The sequence below is a fragment of the Sus scrofa genome, chromosome 13, assembly GCF_000003025.6.
Source record: "Sus scrofa isolate TJ Tabasco breed Duroc chromosome 13, Sscrofa11.1, whole genome shotgun sequence".
In the NCBI taxonomy this organism is placed as follows: domain Eukaryota; kingdom Metazoa; phylum Chordata; class Mammalia; order Artiodactyla; family Suidae; genus Sus; species Sus scrofa.
In genome coordinates this window covers 107,579,166-107,604,289 of record NC_010455.5, presented here as the reverse complement: position 1 = coordinate 107,604,289, position 25,124 = coordinate 107,579,166, and the positions used below count along the sequence as shown (strand labels likewise).

General features: G+C 35.1%; 1 protein-coding gene across 1 annotated transcript in view; it reads right to left on the bottom strand.

Annotated features, from left to right (window-relative positions):
• LOC100153543 (multiple epidermal growth factor-like domains protein 6) overlaps window positions 6,892-25,124 on the bottom strand; it is a 580,873-nt gene continuing 562,640 nt past the window's right edge. Inside the window, exons 22-26 of the mRNA XM_021069816.1 lie at window positions 21,114-21,242; window positions 17,608-17,736; window positions 14,744-14,872; window positions 13,275-13,403; window positions 6,892-8,528 (exon numbers count right to left, since the gene is read on the bottom strand). Of these exons, the coding sequence (XP_020925475.1) occupies window positions 8,377-8,528; window positions 13,275-13,403; window positions 14,744-14,872; window positions 17,608-17,736; window positions 21,114-21,242 (668 nt within the window). The 3' untranslated portion in view covers window positions 6,892-8,376. The remainder of the gene's footprint in view (window positions 8,529-13,274; window positions 13,404-14,743; window positions 14,873-17,607; window positions 17,737-21,113; window positions 21,243-25,124) is intronic.

Sequence of the window (25,124 nt, the reverse complement as noted above, 5' to 3'; positions counted from 1 at the left end):
TCAGACTTATTTAACCTTTCCTTTATTGCTAGCAATTGATTTCTCAAGTTTAAATAATTCATTCCAAAATTAATATTTCAGTTATCCTTGTGCCTCTTAACACATTACAGAGAAAATATATCATAAAAACATTTACTTAAAATAAGCGCCATTTTTACAATACACAGGTTTATTTTTTAAAAGTACATTATTAAGTAAAATGTTATGTTTCTATTTTTAAAAATCACATACTTATAGTTTGAAATACAGTCCACATTTAACTATTATTTACATTATTGATCAACAAGGCATAATATAGACTTTGGAGCCAAAGTTCTCAAACTATACAATGGTGGGCTGAAAACTTGGGTAACCGTTCCACTTAGTTCCACTTAGTTGAATATGGCCAATCATTCTTCAAGTTCATATCTGATTAGATTTTGTTTAACATTTTGACCAATAAAACAACTGATGCCCGATAATTGCTGATAAGGTGAATGTCCAAGTATCATAAATTATATTTTGAAAGAATTTTTTAAAAAGGTGACTATGCTTAGTTGGACACTTAGTAAATATGTCTATGATATTTTTGTACCATGTGCCTATACTAGAATTACAGTATCTCTAAGAAGCACTGATTCCAGCTCATGCAGTATGAGCAAATATGCTAGTAATTCTTATTCCGCCTTGAGCGCCATGATATTCACATGCTTTCAGATCGAGTCTGAGAACCACTGGTTTAGAAGTATACACATATGCAGATCATTCATTTTTATTTAATTATGCTAAATTTCCTTGAATATGTCTTTGTCCAGTAAGTAAAACATAAGGCGGTATACTTGGTTCAATTTCTGTGGAATAGATTCATTGTTATCGCTGAGGTTTCCATTTCAAGTGCTCTCAAACTAATAAAAAAAAGTTAATGCAACTTTTTTTATGGCTACAGGAGGAGGTATTTCTAATGATGTTTCTCAGGGGATTCTTTGGCACTTATATAATAAACTTAAATAGAGAATTCATGCACGTATGGTTTGAAATGAGGAATTGTGCTTATTCTTCATTACAGAAATTGATAGCTATGGCAAATTAAAATATTGTTAAAACATGTAAGCTAAACTGTCTTTTAAACATGTAAAATATAAGGTTTGAATATATGCCAAAGAAGATATAAAAATATTTAAAATTTAGATTATTTTTCTTGGAAGGCAGTGAAATCATTATAAGAACAAGACCTCTCCTTGGCTTCAATTCCTTACATACTGTGTAAAACTACTGCTCCCAGATAGAGCATCAATATCTAATAAATGATGACACAGCAAGTTCGGAAGATCTATGACACTAAAGCTAGAATTCAAAGGGATTTCTGTAGAGCAAAGTTCACTGCTCCTCCTGACCCAGAAGAATTGTTAATATGTCTTGGAAAAGGAAGACTCTAAAGGCAAAAGGTGAAAAAAGGATGGGAGATGATAGATGAAAAAGTTTTTGTTCTATGATTCTCAGTTTACTTGCCTATAAAAAAGACCAGAGGATCTTTTTACAGTCTTTCCTGTTTCTGCACTTCTATGATTCCAAGTACACAAAATTCTCTATTCCATAATTGTTGCTTCCTTGTTGTGTTTCTCTAACACATAACAGAGATGGATTGTAATATCTCAAATTATGAATGGAGGGTGTATATTAGCCTGATCCAGTATGAATTGTGATTCAAATGGGATTGCAATTTACTAATTTTTAAACTTATGCATAAAAGTCATGTAGAACTGGAGGTGTTTACAAGTAAGGAGGATGATTTTTCTGAATACTACAGTCTACACATTTATTTGTAATAATTTGGAATTTTTAATGGAGTTTATCAGAAAATATCTAAAATATATAATCCAAAAGGAAATTCTGCACATTTCACCACCTTCAACATATATAGGTCTGTGTATGTATGTATGTGTGTGTAAAACTGGAGATAATTTATGTTAAACATTTAATAAATGATATGATCATTAGTGAATAAAAGATAATAACTTTAGAATCACTAGAATCCACACACTTCAATCATGAAATGACAACAACTTATGTAACCATTTAGTGATTCTCAAAAAGAAATTATGTTCATTCCAGTGTGCTATTAAACATTCTTGCTTTGGAATTTTTAAGGCATTTAAATAATCCCCACGGGTTGTTCAAAGTATGGTACGTAAAACTACTATAAAAAAGCCCAGATGTTAGAAAAACTTTAGTTTTTTTATTTTCTAACACACATTGCTTTATAATTTTCATAATATTCCATTTAAAAAGAGTACAATTTATTTTACATCTTCGTAATTGTCCTTAATGTTTAAAAAAGTATTTACTCAACTTTACATATTAATTAGATAAACAAAAAAGGCAGATCTCTTTAAAGAGTTTCATTAACATTTTATTTTGTATTTCAAAGCTCCATTTTGAGAAATACTTAGTGGCTCATAGCAGATCTGTGGGAAACTATAAAGTAATATAGGCCTTGCTTAGAATTCTCTCAGGCAATTACTAGAAGCACCATAAAAAATGTGTGTTCAAGGTATTCAGACCCAGCTTGTTTCCAAGGACTCACACAAGTATACATACATTCACACTTTTCAAAAAAGGTGTGTTTTGGTACACAAGTTTTTCAAAATGCTCTTCAAAAAAGAAACTGTCTAGTGGACCAATGTGGAACTCTTTGAGTACTGTGCCTTCCTGTTTGAAATTCACAATCCATATTCGCACTCCACACAGGTATTGCAGTGACGTATACCATTTACCCATATTTAACCCAGAATTTTCTTGTTGGTATTGTTTTGACTGTAAGACCCATGCAACTTTCCTCCCATTCCCCTTTTTCTCCTTCTTAAATATTATTAATTTGTAATTCCATAGCATACTCATTGCTTGATATCTCAAGGCCTTGGGACATGCATCGCCTTGATACTGGGATTGCCTCAAGGCTAGAGTGGAGTTCAGGGAGCAGGTACTGAAGAAAAGGGTACAAATTTGGGAAATTCATGAGGGCCATGATAAACAGCACTATAAGTTCGATTAATATTTCATAGCTTGCCGATTGTTAGACATTTTCTGATTGTGTTTAGAAACATAGGAAGGAGGTAAGCTGCAACTGTGATATGTGTAGTTAGGGATGACTGTTTTTCAGGTTGCACGATCTGTAAGAAATTGTAATTCCTTAAGGATGAGAAATGTCTGTTTCAGAAATGCCTAGCAAATAGGAAGAAACTTAAAGCATATTTTCAAACAAAGTATTTAGAGAATATGGAAAATTTCACAAATGCAGGCAGTATATGAGTTAAGTTATTCAATAGGCCAACAATTTGCACTGAGGACTCTACATGTTACTCAACTGGCATCAGGAAGTTCTTCCTACATTAAAAGAAATACTCCTTGGTGACTGTAGCACAGCAATGTGAATGGTCTTAATACCACTGAATTAGACATGTAAATTGGTTAAGATGGTAAATTTTATGTTATGTGTATTTTACTACAATTTTTCAATAAAAGATAATCTAATCTTGTTTTAAAACACCATTAAAATAGTAAGTTTTTTTTTTTTTTCTTAATGCTTGAGGGAATTACTTGCCTTGTTATGAAATCAGATTCTTAAAAAAATGTCTAAAAACTCCTCTTCCACCAGGAAACACTGATAACAGTAGTGGATGCTGAAGGAACATGACAGTTTTCAGAATAAGAGAAATCTTTTTTTTCTCTACTTCCCTACCTAAATCTCCATGCCATTAGAGCTACAATAACAGATTTGAAGTGGACTTCCCTTTTACATTCCAAAAATAATAGAGTTTTTTTATAAATGTAAAATGCTATTTCATGAGTTTTTTAAAAAAATATTTCATTTCCTGTAGTGGCATTAAGAATAACACCTGGTATGTGGATTTTTTAAGGTTAGGTAGATACATTTGATTTATCAAAGTATGTATTAATATAGGAGAATTAACAAATTTGTGAGAAATAGACTTAGGAAAGGATTAAAGAACTATAAAAGGATTGATGACCTATAAAAGGATTGATGAACTATATAATTCACTGCAAAGCTAAAAGTGTTTTAAAAACATTGTTCTCCTTGGCTAATATCATATACTAGACTGTAGGTTTATGAGGGCAGGGGATACATCCATCTTGCTCACCACTATTTTTTTTTCCATGCCTCCAATAGTATCTAGTGTTGTAGAAAATAAATATTTGTAAATGAATTAATAAATTCAGGAGAGAGGTAAAATATAGAAAATTGATTCTTAAGTAATGGTTAAAAAGTGACACTAACAAAGGCCATTTTTCAATCAATAAAATGATTTGAAATATTACCAATGGACTATTTATATATCTAATCAGTTACAGGTTCCATTATTCATCAAATACATGTTAAAAACTAGCTACCAAATTCATCCAGATCTTACATATGGAATTTTATTCACCAACCAAAACTCTACATTTCAAAAGACCAGTATTGTCAACACTTAAGCACTTAATATCCAATTCTTCACTTGAATCTTTTTGTTTGATGGACTACTGTTGAACTTTTCTCATGGAGTCTCAGCAATAAAACTATATTTCATAGATACTTTTAGATTATTTTGAAGTAGAGGTATTATGAAATTTTCTATGTATTTTCAAGATATCCAGTGGAGGAATATTACTAAAATGTTAATGTTCATCATGTGAATTAATTTCTTCAAAATGAGCCATTTGCACATAAACATTAGAATGAGGGATGGTTAAATGGTGTTCCACTTAATCCTGAGAAAAGATTTAGAGATGAAAGAGCATGTCAGTATTTGAAAGAGTATAGAAAAGAGATAGCTGCTGCTTTTAAATGTATTTCCCAGACCTTAATGATTGGTTTTTGTGTTTTTTTTATTTAGAAAAACTAAAATATAAGCAGAAAAAGTAGAACATAGTTTCTGCATGATTAGCAAAAAAAGAGTCAAAATTTTGGAATCGCTTTGAAATCTATTTTAAAAGCTCAGCTACTTTGATTTTTTTTTCTTATAGAACCATGAAAAGTTATTTCAACTGAATTGCACACATAACTCCTAGAGTGTAGACAGTTGCTATTATTTGTTCACTTCATCAAAATGCTTTTTTAAATTCTTGCTACATCTGTATTACCAGGTCCTGGAGAAACCAAGGTGAAAGAGGCCCAGGAGAAGCCAAACCCTCTTTGCTATTTCTAACAAAGGAAATGCCATTCTTGCCACTAACTCTTGGAATGATTTCCAAGTTCTCTAAAAATAATTTAACCTGTGTCAAATAGCTGTCTCATCTGGAAAACTCAATAAATGAAAGTAAAAGAAAGAATAAGGGGAAAGTTAGGTGTTAAACTGAAATGGTATATCCCAGGCCCTTTAGGTTGGAACTCCAAATTAGCTAGCACACTTCCATACATCTGCTCACTTTTCTTTAAACTTGAGCTATAGAATTGCAGAAAAGCATAATCCCCACTCTGATTTTGTGTTTCGAATGAAAGAAACTGAAATGTCACGGCACAGACACCTTTGTAAAAGGGTATTGGGGTGGGTAAATTTCTTTGGGGGTCAGCATTTCTACATTCAAAGGGCAGATTATATAGCGCAGGTAAGTAGAAGGAGCAGTATAAAATATTTCCCCCCAATGACAATGATTTTAATCTGACATTAGACTTGAGTTTCCAAAGGACATGCCTATTAAATCACGCTTCACTTTAAATAATAGCCGAAGTTTTAAAAATTTTGTGCAGATTATTTCTTGGTAGCCAAATTGCACTTCACTGTACCTGATTAGCTGTTGGCATATAGAAAGCTCAGGTAATCCCTCATAGAGATAAAAAGTATACTGTATTTATTCGTTTGGGAATGTGGGTCATTGTTTACTATTTTCTTAAAGCATTTTTAACATTCATTAAAAATGAATTTAAAAATTCTGTTATGTGATTTTGCAAGAAATTTCAATTTTATAATTTTCCATCTGTTAAATTATTTAAGATTAATATTTATTATATGCTGGTCCATAAATGAAATGTAATTGCCTACAATGATTTTTAGACATCTGCTAGTGTCCTCAAAGAGAAGAACTGGAATATTTTTAGAAAGGATGACTTACCACATGACTATTAACTTTTGCAGGGTCCCACTTAAGATTTTTCAAGGTGACCAAAAGTAAAATGGAAACCTTCTGGATTTTAAATATTTTTCTATTTTCTTTTGAGATATGAAAGTGAAAGCTATAAAAATTTTGTAAAGAACAGGGGCTATAGTAACTTGTATTAGTTCCTGTTGACTGGCATAACAATGAAAGTGAAACTCAATTTGTCTAATGGGTAACAAAGTCATGAAAATACAGGTTCATACTATGAATCTGCTTCCAACTCTCCTAATTTGTTTTAGAGCCTGGGGTGGAAAAGAGAATAAAAGGAGATAATGTATGGACCATCTGCTATTTGCCAAGAACTGTGCTTAATATCTTACATACAACTTCTCATTTATAAGGAGTTAAACAATAATACATTAGAAAAAAAAATCAACCAAAAGAAATCTCTTACTTTTTTTCCACTGCCAAATTCTTTTCTATCTTACTAGGGTAACATCTCTAATAAGGAAGAGAAACCTGGTGCCCTTGCTTTTTGTCCCTGCTTGCGGTCACTGTTTTTTTGTCTTGAAATGAAGGGAGTTCAGTGGTGGATGGGAGCCCGAGAAAGAATGTTGTTTTTCTATATCTTATTCTCTTTACAGGTCAGATGAAGATAGTTGAGAGAAGCTTGAAAAATAAAAGGTAAGGAAAAAGAATAAATTCAGAATAAATAAATTCATAGTTTTCAATTGATTAGATAAAATAATTAAAATGAACTTAAATATGTATACAAAATTTTTATTTCGAATAATATAGAGAATAAAAAGATAAGTTGCTCTTTAATTTTTAATTTTTTTATTTTTTGTCTCTTTTTTTTTTTTAGGGCTGCACCCGTGGCATGTGGAAGTTCCCAGGCTAGGGGTTGGAACGGAGCTATAGCTGCCAGCCTACACCGCAGCCACAGAAGCAACACCAGTTCTGAGCTGCATCTGTGACCTATACCGTAGTTCACATAGCTTACAGCAATGCCATATCCTTAACCCTCTTCATATTATTTAATAACATTAAATTTGACACGATTGCCTATTATAGGTATGCTATATTTCTTTTAAATGTGCTGAGATATAGGAGGATAAATGTTAGGTAAAGATCAGAGACTACACTAAATTGATAACACCAAGCATTTTCATAAATTCTTCAGTCAATTGTATCTTAGATACATTTTGATTTAAAAGCTACTATAGACATAACATATTAAGTAAAATATCTAGTCATATAATTTCCATATCCTCTATCTTTATCCCAGGAAAGCATGGATGTCATGAGGAACAACATTTCCAATGAAGAAAATAATTATTATTCTTTACTGTGAATTAACCAGTCATCTGAAATTTTAAGTACTTATAAATCAGTTGGGAGCAAAAGCACAGTCATATTTATCATTGTATCTTTCTTGGGCTTACCACAGGGTTTATGCTTACAAATGCTGTAGAGCTGACCTAAACATTGAGTACTTTGGGTCTCCAAGTAATTACAAACTAATTACAGTGTGAATTCTCAAACTAATTACAATGTGAATTAAAAGCCTCATTCCAGTCAGGCCCTACTTTCTGGCTAAATCTGGGACACAGATTTCCCCCAGAACAGGTTAAGCATTTGCCTTGATAACTTTTTCTTCCTGTCTGCTGACCAATGATAGGGAGAACACCACTAAACATTCTGATGATTCATTGTAAGTGTGCACATCATACTTTTACCCCAATCTTTATGTGGCTAAAGTCTTAGTAGTCTCCCACACCAAAAGTCATGTTTGAAATACAATACATTAACAATCTGAAGCTGACTTAGCTGTGAAGCAGGATACCGAGAATAAAGAGATGAAATTCTAGACATTTCTAAAGAGGATCCAGCTACTTAATGGCCACTGAGGTCTTCAGTGAATAGGTGTGAATATTTCAGTGCAGTCCAACCTGAACTGAAAAGCAGTTCTTACTTTCCAAATTTAAATACCGCCTGTGCATATTAAAAAAAAATTTCATTTATTAGTCCAAAATGTTACTACGATTGGGATCTTGAAAAAACATTCTCTTTTTCTTGGACATGTTCTTCAGCAAAAGGAAGTTGGGAAGGGTAGGCTGGAGGATGGAACTTATGCTTAGAGGCCATAAAGTTGAGACGTCCTGTTTTTCACCTCACAACAAGAGAGGTTGGGCTGAAGATGGTTGAGTTAAGTACATTTCTCTGCCAAAGTTAAGATGATGATCCATGGGTGAACCTCAGCAAAGTCTATTCATCCACTGAAAAGCTATTTGTCTTTGGTTACTGAGGATTGTCCAAACTGTTTTCCTCACAGGTTGGACCTATTCTCCTCGCCGGGCAAGAGCAGCTCCCATTGAGAGGGTTACAGTGGGCTGTGTGGACACACTGACACTTCAGGGAACAGTTAGGTCCGTACTGGCCTGACCTGCATTCTGTGAGGGAGAAAATAAAAATAAAACAGTCTCAAATACCCTTTTCTAACTTACAGTCTTTTTACTACTATGTCTTGGAATTCAATAAGATAATGATAGGCTTGTAAAGAATTCTGGTTAACCATGTGGTATCTTTTTCCCATACTAGAATGTTATATAAGAAAAGTAAGGTCTTTAATGGAAAACAGGAGGAAGCTGGGGAGTATCAAGGAAGTTAGTGACAAAACTGAAAAGAGAAGATAGGACAGCAAGTTATATTTTTAAAGTGCCTCCTCAGAATTCAATTATTCAATAGAGTTATAACAGTGCATTATGAAGGGCACTGAGAAAATGGATTAGTTATCTTGAGGTCAGAAAAAGGCAATGCTCTCCAGAATACAAAATACATGGAAACTGTCTTTAGGTTAAAGCATAATTATTTGTGCTTATGTTGTTAAAAATGAAATGACTTCAACTCTTTCATCTCTTAAAATATGTCAAAAAGGCCTTAGACCCCTTGTGTAAAATCCTGCCATAGGAACTGAAGGGATATGATTATCCTTAGGTTGAACTGCACTGCAATCACAATCAGTAGAGAGATGAAGAAAGGGCATGAACAGTGTTAGCATCATCAAAATAATAAAATACGGACTAAGAAGGGTCCCCCAAACATCGCACGCGAGCCTGTGTATTTGGTCTTAGCCTGATATCCAGCAGAGAATTAGCACAGAATTAACAGATTCTGTTTCTGAAGGATTGTGAGGTTGGGAAGAAAGCCAAGCCCAGCCCATGGATACAGAAAACGGTTTCATATTTCCTAGGCAGTCAGGCAAGACTGGGAAGTAACTCAATTTACCAATGTTTAAGGACGAGAGAAAAGTTATAGTAATAACAGTCAGCTAGTGCTGTGTGTTATTAGCATTTTCCAAAATGGGTTTCTAATACATTATCCTAATTGGTTCCAACAAACACCTGTGAGGTGGGAGAGGCAGTGAGATAAGCTCTCTCATTCTAGAAAGAGATAAACTCGTATATCTTATGGGATCTCCTCAAATATTAGATTCCTGGTAAATGACCGAGCTGGATTGCTAAATTCTTAACTAGTGCACATTCTTCATTCTGCACTGCTCTGTGGAAAGACAAAAGATAGCAAGCATATGTAGGAGAAAGCCCAAATCAGGAAATGCAAAGCTGGAAAGCAGAAATTTAGAGATATGAATATCAAGATATGGGTACTAGCGCAAATTCTGAGTCTGTGAGCAAAACTTCATCAAATGTTTCTTTATTGCCTCAAAATTCTTTTTGCTGGGTTGGAGATTCACCCTAAATAGTCCATGAGCAGTTGGATGTTTATTTGATTTTATTTTTCCTTTCTTGGACTATGAAGATAGGTTAAGGTGGGGTCTAGCTCTTGTCTTAACTAGTTAGATTTTTATTTATTTATTTATTTATTTTGCCTTTTCTAGGGCTGCTCCTGGGGCATATGAGCCACAGCAACGCCAAATCCGAGCCACGTCTGCGACCTACACCACAGCTCACGGCAATGCTGGATCGTTAACCCACTGAGCGAACCGGCAACGTCATTGGTTCCTAGTCGGATTCATTAGCCACTGCGCCACGACGTGAACTCCTAACTAGTTGGATTTTAGGTAAGAGATAAACAGAAACATATTATCAATTTTGCAATTAATTCTTTTTACAGAAGTTGGACATGAGCAAACAGTAATTCAATCCCTTCCTAAATCAAGAGACAAGAGGTAAAAAGGGCTTTGGAGGGGGTGCAAATTCTGCTCTGAAATGAATCTTTTCTTTAAACCATCAAACTTTATGAAAATGAAAAAACAATCTGCATCATTTCACATTTAACCTAATACACACACCTCTGCCCAGTGTGTGGGAGGATTACTTAGTTTGGTGGTAAGACGTAGCTTTCTTGTTTGAAAAAGAGTTATGAGTCAGGATCTCTCCTGAGCAGTTCAGAATCTGATTTTAATTTATAAAAATACCACATTTTCATGTTAATAATGATGTGTATTTAAGACATCTGTTTGAATGTCTGCAAACGTTAATTTACCAAGGGGGTGGGGAAGTAATCCAATAAAAAGCTGCTACATTCTTTTATGAATTAATATTATGGCTGTTTAATAGGTCCTTTACCAGAGTTCAAATTAAAATGAGGTCTTTTATCTTTATAGTGCCTGCATAGACACAGCTGTTCACAGTTAATATCACAGATGAACTGTGCCTAATTGAAAATAAAAATGCAAATAAAAGAGCCTGCAGTATGTCTGTGTAGGCCATGGGTACCCCAAAAGCTCACCATAAGAGAGGCCTTAAGTTAGGTGCCACCAAGAATGAAAAGTAGACAAGTTAATACATAGAACCCACGGTCATGTGGTGAAATACTTGTGAATGAAATTGAGTCTATGTGAGAGGGAATTTAGTCTATTGAAATTCTGTGGAGTGAGGCTTTAATTTCCACCCTGTCCATAAGCTTTCCTGGTTTGGTGGCAAATTTTAAGCTCAAAACTTCCCATTAGAACTTTCTGGAATGATGAAATGTTCCACACTGACCAATAGCTACTAACAGCATGTGGCCACTGGGCACCTGAAATAGCATGTGTGACTAAGGAGGCGAAATTTAATTCAAATTAAACAGCACCTGTGGCTAATGGACAATGCAGTTAGACAAATGAAATCAATTCCTATTCCTCTCTTTTTCTTGAGAGGCAGTAGAGTGAGGTTATTAAAGAGTCTAGCTCTGGACCCAGACTGCTTGTTTCAAATCCCTAACCTCCCAGTTGCTAGTTGTGAAACCTTGGGCAAGTTACTTAACCTTTTTGTCCCTCAGCTCCCAGCTTCCTCATCTATAAAATGGGTATGGTGATGATAATAAAGGTGCCTGGTATAAATGAAAACGCCTGGCATAGAATATGCATTCAGCAAACATTAGCTGGTTTTCTTCAGGATTCAGATAAAGCACAAATGCTATACGGACTCTGCCTTTAGTGAGCCTTGCATCGGTGATGTTGGTACTATGGCTTCACCAAGATGTCACGTGGATGTTTATTCCAGCAGACTTACTTTAGATTTGACAAACTTGAGGTACTTCTGTCTACCATGACTCCATGAAGAAAGCAGACAAGGGAAGCAAGAATTCCTTCAACAAAAATTGGCTGAAGGCTCTCACATGCCAGACCTTGTTCTAGACATTTTTGGTAAGAGATAGGTAAACATGAATCTGACTTTTTTTTTTTTTTTCCTTTCAGGGCTGCATCTTGCAGAATATGGAAGTTACAAGGGTAGGGGTCAGATCGGAACTGCAGCTGCTGGCCTATGCCACAGCCACAACAGCACAGGATCTGGGCTGCATCTGTGACTTATACCACAGCTCACAGCAATGCTGAATCCCCAACCCACTGAGCGAGGCCAGGGATTGAACCCACATCCTCACGGATACTAGTTGGAGTCGTTTCTGCTGCGACAATGGGAACTCCCTGGATCTGACTCTCAAGAAACTTTCAGTGTGGTGAAACACAAGAATTATAGATTTAAATTAAGCAGCTTTGCAGAAAAGTCAGTATCAGTAAGCTGCTTATTTGGGAGAGCTGAAGTATTCTGAGACAATACTCATAAGCCTTTGGCCATATTCTATACATCTACAAAAAAAAGGGAAGAAGGAAGGGTAGGAAGGAACACAAAACTCTTAATGAACCACCAGAGTTTCCTTATACTAGAATACATACTGATATTTACACAAACAGCATTATCCATTAGCACCATGACCCAAAGTCTGAAGGCAGACTGCTTGGGTTCAAATCTTGGCTCTGCTTCCTCATCTGTGCCTCGAGCTTCCTCATTTGTCAAACAGAAATAAGAATAGTATCAATCTCATAGGGTTGTGGTAAAGATTAAATGGATACATGCAAAGTGATTAGTGGTGATAAGGAGTGAATGAATACAAGCCAAGTATTTCTGGCAGTCAAAGAAAGTAGTTTTATTGCTATTTCTCAACAACAAGGTAGAGTGGGAGATGATGCAAGGTGGCCAGAACTCTCCTGTAGCCTGGAAGGTTACTGTGGCTTTCTCAGCATTATTGAAATCCCAGGTTACATAATCATTGATTAGTGCTGAAAATGATCTTAGAAATACTTAACCTCAACCCTGTTCTTTGGCAAGTGAGGAAAGTAAATTCTGAGATTCAGTGCTTTCCTTTGGGTCATATCTGTGGCAGGGTCAGTCCTTCAGGGGCATTGTGAATTTAATATAAAACCTTTTCATCTCATAAGCCTCCATTAAGTTGAAGAGTCAATGATAAGCTAATGATTCACACTTTCTACATTCTCCTTTTTTAAAGATAATCCCTGAAGAATTAGAACTTTACATTCAAGGCTATTCTTCCTGTGAGTAGAAAGAAAAAGTATAAATCTCAATTCCCAAAGAATAGCCAAGAACTTGGTCCTTAGGAATTCCACCTGGACTGTACCTTAATTGCCTTAATTCTAGTTAATTCTCTGAATCACCTTTGTGATCATAATGTTTAACTGAATCATTTTGAGGTACTTACAAGGTGTCTTCTGTCAGCTGTGGTGCTGGTTTGGGGTACCTCTGATGTAACAACTACATACCCTGATTAATCATATGAAGGAGAGTTGACAAGAAGTTTGGGGGTGATGCTCTTTGAGTATCATACTCAGCATGAAAATGCTACATATTTCCAAAGAACCCATGAATCAGGGAGACATCCTAAGGTGCTTTGGTTCATACCAGCATCACATCTGGCTCCGGTTCTCCCAGGGGGGCACAGGCACTTTCCAGTCACTGGGTGGCAGAGGCTTGCTTTTTCACAGTCACAAAGTTGACGGCAATTGTCTCCAAACATTCCAGGTGAACACTCTACCCAGGGAAGAGAAATCCTGAGAAATTAACTCCTTGAGTTTCACTGATGCACCAAAATTGAGATTAAAGTTACTTATTGCCACAAGAGCAAAGTGGGATGATCAAGTGAGATTGGTTGGTTAGAAGAAAAGAGGAAAATTTTGGAATTCTCAGAAAGAAGTTTCATTTTATAGACAGTTTCACACTCAGGCCTTAAAGCTGATTAACTTCAACATGGTTTGTACCTATTAGAATGTATGTAAACTTTTTGAGGACAGGAATTTAAGGTATGAGACTGAGTCTCCTAGCCAAGTATATTACTTCCAATATTTTTCCTTAAAATGTTACTTATTTACTGTCTATTTCTCCAGAAAAGGATAAGCTTCATATGGTCTCAGAATTTAACACAGGAAGAGGCAGATAATAAGAGAACATTGCATCAAATCATTAAATAATGACTTCCTTGGTGGCTTAGTGGTTAAGGATCTAGCGTTGTCACACTGTGGTGCAGGTTTGATCCTCGGCCCAGGAACTTCCACATGCCTCGGGCATAGCCCAAAAAAAAAAAAAAAATCGCTAAGTAGTAATTATATTAAATGAATAAGTGAATAAAAGATGAACAATACATACTATATGTAAAGTTCTAGTGACATATGAGAACATGGTTTGGGGCTAATATAGAGTTCCTTTTTAAAGGTAAGAATTTTCAATCACATGAAGTCAAAATACTACTATCGTTATATTATCATTATCATTACTGTGGTGGTTGTAACCATATGCACAAGAACAAACCTAATAAAGACTAAAATGGGACTTGGAGTTGTTTACTGAGTACTGCGTGGTTTAGAGTCACTTTGAATGGACCAGAGCTACAGAATATCTCATTTCAAACTGAGTGGTCTAAATTCTCACTTCTATATCTTAATCCACATATATGGCTGCTATTATTTACAGTGACAAATACCTAATTCACATCCTCAAGTATTTTTCATAGAGCCTTTGAATTGGTTTCAATAGCACTAAACCCAAAAGATGGCATTCTTTTTAAAGCATTTAATGAAATATTTCTCATTTAGAGTAGAATCTTGGTCTGTTGAAGATTAACTGCTTTAGCGGTGTTTTTAGACATTAAATAGTTTATCTAGAGCAGAATATAAATTGTGACCAATCAGTAATAAAATCAGGACTCATTATGTTGGCTATAGAGTGAATTTATGTTACTTTAAGGTCCAAAGTCAGAAGCTCAGGTGATTATTCCATGTTTTAGATTTGGGTTTACATGTTTGCCCTCAGATGGAAAGATCTCATGGTCACACAGAATTCTCACGTTCACATGCTGAAAAATGCCCTAGCTATACCTTTTTCACATTGGCTGCCATGGACACCTGCTGGGCAAATGCACTGTCCACTCTCTGCATCACAATTCGCTCCATTTTTGCAATCACAGATATGAGCACAATTCAAACCATAAAATCCAGGAAGGCATGCTGGAAAAGAGCAATGTCAAAATGCTATTCTGGCTTAAAGAATAAAGAAGGGGAAAATTAAAAGATATGCTGTAGGTTATTTGTTTTCTAGGACCAAAGAAGTAGAGCAGGGCAGAGTTGGAAAGTAAAGAAAAACTGCATGGAGAAGCATACTGACAATACTTTAGTCATGAAGATATGTGCCTATATCACACCATTCTCTCCACCTAGTCTAGAAAAGTCCATCAGAAAATTTAAAATACCTTCAAGTAGATAAAATTTATTTGCTGTAATGTGCTATAGTTTGACAAGGACTTTTACCCTCTAATAACCTAGACTCCTAAACTAGCAATGTTTTCAAACTTTAGACCTAGGCTAAATTTAGTGAGAATTTTAAACTCTTTAAATAAATAAGAGAGTATCTGCAGAAGGTGATTCACACAGCTCTTGATATTTGAAGTCCTTGGAATGGATGGCAGAAGTGGGCCTAAGAGAAGAGGGTGAGGAAAAGAAGGAGGAAGGGACTAGAAGACAGAGAATGTGGTGCATGTAGAGTAGGTTCTGTTTTAAAGTCAGTGAAATTCAAGCTTCAAAAAATTTCCCTAGAGAATCCATAGGATATAATATAGAATTGTTTTTTAGTTAAGTCCAAAATAACCTGTTTCTCCTCCACAGATGGAGAAGATCAATAGTTTTGTGGCTGACCCTCAGAAGTAATTGGTTTAGATTTAGAGAACAGGTAGTCCAAGCAAATGCACTGAATGCTAAACTTGGCCTCTGCCCAGGAAGATGCTCACCTGAGGAAGGGATGCGAAAGCTCAATTTGACTCAAAGAATTCTCACTTCCTACCTTGAGTTTTCTTTGGGAGTGTGCTCACCAGTGGGACTAGAAAGAGGATGCAATTTCCTCACCCTTCAATTATTCACTCTCTTTCTCTCTCTTGCTCTCCCTCTCACTCTTATTTTCTCCTTGCTCTTTCTCTCTCTGTGGTCCCTGGCCCCATTCCCAGGCCCCTAGAGTTGAATTTGCCAAGACTTCATGTGTGTGAATGGAGTTGCTCAGGACAAATTCAAAATTAGGAAAAACTCACATTCAGAGAAAAAGGAAGTAAAACCAAAATGAGATAAAGAATGAATTATTTTATATAATATATACTCTTCATTTTCAAATATCATTTTAACTCTTAAAAAATGAATAATAAAGGAAGAGCCAGCAAAAGTTCTCTTCAGCTTGTTCTTATACAATCATTGTTGACAATACATTAAAAAAATCTCCTTTATCTCTCTTATTTTAATTACATGTGAAACTGAGCTCATAAAGGTTGGCTTGCTCAATGTTTCCATTTGTCTAAATAATACTATAATTCTTTCAGGTTCCCTGGCTTAGAACTTTAAAATTATCTTTGATTCCTACATCTTCCATATCTCTATGTCCAAATCAATTGCCAAATGCATTTAATTGTTCTTCCAAAATATTTTTCTGTTCATTCATTTCTATTTTAATCCCAGTATACATGTTTGAAATCCTAGACTATAGCTTTCTACATGGACACTACCAATGACTCCTTTTTCCTATTAATCAATAATGTATCCACTTTACAGATGCCTTTTGCCAGAGTGATGTCCCTTGTCCGCTCAAAATGTTCCTTGATACCCTACTACATGTAGGATGAAATCTATGGGCCTTGAATAGATATTTTTCCCTCTTTCATATCTTATTCCAAATTTGAAAATAAAACAAACAAAAATTATAAGATGTTTGCTTCCATGCTTCCTGTTCCAAGAAACTTCAGAGTAGTTGGCAAGAGTTCTAAACCTCGAAGGGATTAGTGGGATTTGTTCCTATGAAATATGTATTCTAAAACCTAAAAACAGATTGAAGAAAGTGGGACTAATTTAAATATTGTTACTATCATTACAGAGGCTTTAAAAATTCTTTACTTCTAAATATTTAATGTTCATCATGCTTTTGCGACACACCTCAGTAATAAATGCTTACATGTAGCTTCTTATTTAATCCTCATGATAAGCTTTTAAAGTAGGTGTTATTATTACCCCCCTTCTCTAGACAATAAACTGAAACTTATAGAAGTTTTGTTTATACATATTTTATACAACAGAACGAGGTCATACACAGCTAATTCTAGAGACTAGTTCTAGAAGCTATCACATCTTAATCTATCAATTGTGTTGTACATCAGGGCTCTCTGATGTCAAGGACAAATTATTGAAAAATTCTCCCTTTTCCTAATTCTAGTTGAAAATATTGAGTCCAAATGAAGAAGTGATATAAATATATTCCAAGTAAAACTTAAGGGCAGATCTTTTAGAGTTAACCCGAGGTTAAGCAGTTCCTATGTCTATATTTTGTCTAAAGGCAGCCAGAGGAGAGAATGATTTTATTCAAAAAGACCAGCACCTGACTCCTTTGAGTGCATCTGCCTGTGTCTACTCATGTGTCTGCCTGTGTCTACTTGTGTGTCTATCTGTGTCTACTCTAGATAATCATAGAACCATAGAATTTTTTTTGAACAACTATTCCAAAAAGAAGAAGTCCCATTACTTCATCGTGATAGTTGCCAACATTCAGAATTTAAATTAGAGCTATGAAATACATTGTAAAAATATACATTAAAATATTAAGATTATCTAATTTGACATAGTGTGAATATATGGCTTTTATGATTTAAAAACCGTTTTTAAAGCTTAAAACTTATAAACACCATGATATGCCCACTCTCATTTTCTTGGTTTACCATGTTCACAGTCTCTTCCATAGTAGCCTGGGAGGCACTCACAGCTTCCAGAAAACCTATTGCAAACTCCATTGTTCTGACACGTGCAATTAAAATGGCAGCCTGGACCATAATAACCAGGAAAACATTCTGAAAAAGAAACCACCCAGTAATAATTCTACTTAAGACAACTGAATTTGTAATAAGTTTGATGACAGAAATAAACAGAATTAATGAAAAAATAAAGGCAGACAAATCATCAGTTAACATAATCATGATAAATGAGAGAAAGCATATAGTTTTTTAAAAATGTAGAATGACCATAAATAAATGTAGAATAAGTAAAAAAATAATGCAAATAAGTATACAAATATAAATGAAATGGAAAAGTTATGGAAGACAACTTACCGAATTTGTCCTAATCTGAGACAGAAAACTTAGACAGTCTAATTATAGTAGAAAAACTATAGAGGAAATAGTAAAATAATTCCAATCAAAAAAAAAAAAAAAATCCCACCAGTCTTAGGCTTCATGGGGAAATTCTATAAACCTTTCCTGTTCAGATCATCAACTTACTACTTTACTATTCCAGAGCATTGAAAAGGAAGAAACATTTTAAATACATTTCATTGAGTAGAACCCCAATTTCAAAACCTAAAAAAAGTATAAAAAACTATAGCTCAATTTTACTTATAAATATTGATGCCAAATTCATAAAAAATAATCACACAAAAACCAACAGCATATTATAAAGTAATGTATAATAACTAAGTTGTATTTATCTCAAGAATGTAAGGTCTGGCAATATTATAAAACTTACTGGTAAGTTCTATCACATATATTGGCCTAAGGAAAAACATCGTATTATTAACTTCATGAACAAATTTGAGAGACATTTGAAGAATAAAGCCATTTAAAAGTTCAGTAAAAACATTTGAATATATTTAAAAATGAATAGCTATCATAATATGAATATTGAAATTAGCATTTTACTTATTGGGGAACAAAAACTTGAACAAATGGAAAAGTAGACCATGTTTACTCTTGAATGAATTCATATGTTAACATGTCATAAATACATTAATTTTCCTTAAAAGAATAAACCTAGAGGACAACAAAACAGTGAAAATTTTGATTTTTTTTTACATCTAGACAATTTGATTATAAATTTCATTTGGAAGGACAAATAAACAAAAACAGTACCAAGAAACTCCTGAAAAAGAGGTGCAATGAAGTGTGGCTAGCCCTGTTAGTATCAAACATATACAGTGAAGATCTCATAACACAAATAGTATTGTATTTTCACATAAATAGACAGATGAATAGAACAGAGCATCCAGAACCATATTTAATTGCTTTTAAATGCTTAGTATTCGATGAACCCTGCATCTCCCATCAGTGGGGAAGACAGACCTGTAAAAGCTGGATTATGATAATTGAAAAGCCACATATGGGAAAAATGGATCTATTCCTCACACTGTACAACAGGAAAAATATTTAAAATTGATCGGAGAACTGAAGGTCAAAAATGGTATCATACGAATATTAAAATAAAACATGTTGAATTCCTCTAAAACCTGAGAATGGGAAACCCATCCCTAATTATGATAGAAATTTAAAAACAAATAGAAGAAAGATATATTTTGTTACAAAAAAGGGAAATAAAACCTTTTGAATCATGCAGAATCTATAATCCAAAGATACTCTTCATGAACCATATCCCCTAGGATTCACACCCTTGCGTCATCAATTCCACTATGGAATGTGGACTAGATCCATAACTGACTGTATCCAAGAGAATGTGGGCAAGGTGGTGTTATATCATTTCCAACCCTCAGGAAAACCTGACAACTTCTGCTTTAAGAAGTCAGCCCTCATATAAGAAATCCAATTATCCTGTTGAAGAAAAAAGCCATGTAGGGATGGTGGAGTAGAAAGACCCTGAACTCAGCTCCTCCTGTGGGCACACCAAAATTACAACTATTTACAGTGTAAATAGACAATATATAGAAAAAGAAATGCAAAAGATCCTGTAGTAATAAAAATTAAAATCAAAACTCCACTAATATAACACTTCTCGTCAAAATTTTGATAACCCCGTGAGGAAACAGGTATTCTATATATTGCTTCTGAAGATGCAATATGGTGCAGCCCCACATGGAAGAGAATTTGTCAATATGTTGCAAAATTACCATTGTATTCATCCCATGACTCAGTAACTCTTGTATTTGTTTGGAATGTTCCATAATAAAAAGTTTAAATGATAGAATCAAAAGTTAAAATATCCTACACCCCCAAATGCTAGAGAATTATCCAACTTAGAATTAAAAACAAAAGCAATGTGAATGCACCTATTCTAAATGGATTATTACTCTCACTTAGCAGTCCCACATATCACAAAATTGATAAGCGCTATCTCTCATGAAATAGAGAGGATATCCATGTTTTTATAAATTCCATGAAAAATGGTCTTGGATGTTAGATTTAGAAGTGCTATCATTTCAATGTCATCATTCTCACTCTCAGATCGGAAACTCAGGGACAAGTCATGAATTTCCCTGAGGTACAGAGCATGGTATCAACTGAGTGGGGATTGGCATACTGGGCCTGTCCACTCCCACTGCAAGGTGCTTTCCTCTGTGCCATGCTGCCAAGTTTTGTGAGAGTCAAGTTAGTGGCAAAAGATTGTGGGTAATCACATCCATCATGATAGTATGTCAGGGTTGCAGATCTAAAGAGCTACAGCCCTCATAGTTGAAATTATCTCGGTAAGAGTTCACTGTGGATGATATTTCACTCAAGGTACCCCAAGTTCAGGCCCCAAGCACAGAATTGTCACCCACGCTCTGCCTCGTTGACCTTTCTTTCTATTCCGTCAATACATAACAATATTTCCTACAACAGTGTGCTCTAATGAGGGTGCATGCTCCCCAGTGTTGTACAAAATAATCAACTGCAGTTTGAAAAGAAAGCATTAGAACAACTACCAACATTTATCTTTTATCCATGCCTTATCAAGTTAAACCTCTATAATGCACATATTAGTGGAGAAACACAGGAATGTCCCTTCTAAATAAAAATGTATTTATGGTGGTACATGATTAATATTTTCCTAATGAGGTAGAGTTTGGAGACCTCTGCCCCAGAGTCCTCATCTTTACCCCATTGCAGCTGGGCCCGCTCAATGTGAACTGGCTCTGTCCAGGGCCCGCATACTCCACCCTGCCTGCCTCAAGAACTGGCTGGCAGGGAGTGGGATTTAGGTCTCAAAGGAGCTCTTTCACATTAATACTACTTCAATTACTTAAGCATTTTAAGAGTTTTCATGTGGTATTCCGGTAACAAGGTAACAAAATCAATCAATATTAACATAACACTATTTTTATTGGAAATGCAGTCATAATTATAAACAACTTTCATAAATGTCTTGGAAAATAGCCCCTTCACAGACTTCTACTATATTTTATCAACCAATGGCAGTATGCTGCAGATATTTATTAAATGAAAGAAGGTAGTAATCAACTTACCTTTTTCACAATCATTTCCTGTCCATCCAAGGGTACAGGTACAGCTCCCATCCACAGGATCGCAAAGACCACCATTTTTACAGGTACATTTTAGCTCACAATTTGGCCCATACCTTGTCTGGGGACATCCTGCAGTAAAAATAAAAAATATCAAACAGAATAAAAATGTCACATAAGCAAATATTTTTCTCTGCTTTCAGATGGAGTAATCAAACCTATACAGGAAAAACATTTTTTTAGATGTTCAAATTTAAAAAAAAAACAACTATTCAGATGTATCCTTAGGATGGTAAGTACATTACTGTCACCCATTCATATTTTCTTTATCTCTGTTAGTGTTTTTTTTTTTTTTTTCTTTTTTATAGCCACACCTGAAGCATATGGAAATTCCCAGGCCAGGGGTTGAAACTGAGCTGCAGCTATGGTCTATGCTGTGGCCATGGCAACACAGGATCCGAGCCATATCTGTGACCTATGCCACAGCTTATAGCAATGCCGGATCCCAAACCCACTGAGTGAGGCCAGGGATCGAACCCCACATCCTCACAGAGACAATGTTGGGTCCTCAACCTGCTGAGCTACAATGGGAACTCCCATTCATTTATATTTTCATTCACTCCATAAATATTTATTGAGCTCATTGCTATATACCTGGCAGACTTTGGGAACTGGACATGCCCTATGAGCAAACAGAGGTCAGTCTCAGACTAGCCATGGGGGACTATGTAATTAATCTCATAATCAATAAAGAAGGTGGGTCAGTCATTTGCTCCTTACTGTCCCCATGCTGAAATCTGAAAAACATTTCAGCACAAAGTGGTGGGTAACACAATCAAAAATGCACTGGCAAGAGGAGTTAAGAAACAAGTAAGTGAAGATGACCAGACATAAGGGAAATTGACTCTTCATCGTCAGGGGGATATAACTGATGGGAAGTGCCACTAATGGGAAATAACCACTACTCACATTTCCTTGGTTTTGCCATGAAGAATATGGTTTTGCCATGAAGAATATAGTTTTGCCATTGTAGCTAGCTCATATGATTTTTTCAGAAAAACTCAAAATCCATATTTTATGTGAAATCATCCAATATTTGAAAGTTGGCAACTAATTAAAATTGTTTTATAGCACTGAGGAAGCCAAAACTATGTCAGCCAATTCAAACACATTTGTGGCTAGATTTGGCCAAAGGCCTGCCATTTATACCCTCTAGTTTATAGTATTTTTACATAATGATATTTTCCACATGAATTATCTCATTTAATGCTTACATATATTTCTCTGATGTGGGTAAGAGAATTCTTACTTTACACTTGAGAAAACTGAAACAGAAATTTAAGTCTTGCTCAGGCTTAAGCAGCCAGTAAAGATAAGAACCAAGATTCAAATCTAGAACTTCTGACTTCTCTTTCTATTTTAGCTCACAAGAAAGACATTAGAGACATTTTTTATAACTTGCCCAAAAGCATTTGGTTAATATACAACAAAGCACATACTTGAATTTCATTTGCATTAACAATTTCTTTCTTGCCTTTATTTAACTGAATAACTTAACAGTTTAACTGAATAAACTGCATTTAACTTTAGTATCAAATGAAAGAAGCATTTAAATTTTGTTATTTAAAAAAACAGGTACAGGAGTTCTCTTGTAGTTAAATTTTGTTATTTAAAAAAACAGGTACAGGAGTTCTCTTGTGGTCTCTTTAGGTTAAGGATCTGGTGGTGTTACTCCAGCAGCTCAGGTCCCTGCTGTGGTGCAGATTCAATGGTTCAATCCTTGGCCACATGCTGCAGGCACGGCCAAAAAAAAATTTTTTTTTAAATTAAAAAATAAAAACAAGACCAAAAAACAGGTACAGTTGTATAATTAATGGTGCAATCATTATCATATGTGTTTTTGCCTTAAAGACAATTAAGCAGAGTCAATGATATCAGGTCTTACACCATTAAAATAAACTTTCATCTGTGTCCCTTTCACCCCTCCAAAATAATCTCATAGCCAGGCTGCCCATTCATCTTCCAACCTAAATGTTTAAATTGATTGATGAAACTAGTGAGTCTGTGAAAATATGGGATGCCAAGATAAGACTTTGGGCAAAAAACACAATTGGAAAAGTGAGGAGTGTTTAGAAATGTTTCTTCCCACAGGCTTAAGTCTTAGAACAGTATTCACACAGAATTGTGTAAATAACTTCATTATTTTCTAAAAGTTATGGTAATCACATGATAAATATTTCGAACAGCATATAAAAGTAGATGATGGAAAAAATATTCCATCCCTGTGCTCTAGGTTTCCAGAATCCCTTCTAAAAAATATCACCTTGCTGTACACCTAAAAATGACACAACATTGTAAGTCAACTATACTCCAATAAAATTTTAAAATAAATAAATTAAAAAATAAAACACATCATTGCTACCAGCTTTTTTATGTATCATAGGTTTCATTTCTTTCAAAAAGACTTACCCCTGACCACTCAACCTGAAATTTCAACACACCTAGCACTCTTTTTTCTCTGTTACCATGGATTTTATTCTCTGTTAACTTATAATTCACTTATTAATTATAAAAATTAACTTTTTTATATTAACGTCATGACCACTGCTTTATTTTCACTCACATGTGTTTGGTATGTCTGTACCCACTTATTTACATTCATTTTATTCTGAAATCTTTTTTTGTCTTTTTAGGGCTGCACCTGTGGTATATGGAAGTTCCCAGGCTAGGGTCGAATCAGAGCTACAACTGCTGGCCTATGCCACAACCACAGCAATGCCAGATCTGAGCTGCATTAACAACCTACACTGCAGCTTGTGCAATGCCAGATCCTTAACCCACTGAGTGAGGCCAGGGATGGAACCAGCATCCTCATGGAATCTACGTCCAGTTCTTTTTTTATTATTATTATTATAGTTGATTTACAGTGTTCTGTCAATTTCTACTGTACAGAAAAGTGACACAGTTTATATATATATATATATATATATTCTTTTTCTCATATTATTTTCTATCATGTTCTATCACGAGATTGACTATAGTTCTCTGTGCTATACAACAGGACATCATTACTTATCTATTTTAAATGTAACAGTTTGCATTGACAAACCCCAAACTCCCATTCCATTCCACACCCTCTCCCTCTCCTTTTCCCTACAATGGGTTCTTAACCTGCTGAGCCACAATGGGAAGCCCCCCTAATTTTTTTTTCTTTTTCTTTTTCTTTTTTTTTTTTTTTTTTTTTTTTTTTTTTTTTTTGCTGCACCCATGGCATGTGGAAGTTTCCAGGCCAGGGATCAAACCAGAGCCACAGCAGTGATGAGGCTGAATCCTTAACCACTAAGCTACCAAGGAACTTCTGGAGACTTTTTCTTTCCAAGCTAAGGTGGGCGTTGTTTCTCTCTTACTGTTTTCAAGATTTTTTTTCTTTTTCTATTTTCAGAAGTTTGATGTTGATATGTCTTTTGCAGATTTATTCCAGTTTATCTTGCTTGTCATTCACACAGAGTTTTCAATCTGTAGATTTGCATTTTTTTGTTCATATTTAGGACATTTTAGTCATTATTCCTTTGACTCCTTTTTTAGTCCTGCCCTCTTTCTCCTCTCCTCTGGGACTCTGATGACATAAATATTCAAGCTTTTTTTAGTTCTGAAGATCCCCAAGGCTCTGTTATTGTTATTTTGTGGGAGAGGATTGTTTTCATTTTCCTCACTGTTGTTTAGATTGGGTAATTTCTATTGATTCATCTTTGAGTCCCTGATATGTTCTTCTGTTCTCTCCATTCTCCTAGTAAGCCCAAACATTGAGGTGTTTTGTTTGTTTGTTTGTTTGTTTTTAGTCTTATTGCTATTTCTTGGGCCGCTCCCTCAGCATATGGAGGTTCCCAGGCTAGGGGTCGAATTGGAGCTGTAGCCACCGGCCTACGCCAGAGCCACAGCAACGCGGGATCCGAGCCGCATCTGCAACCTACACCACAGCTCACAGCAATGCGGGATCCTTAATCCACTGAGCAA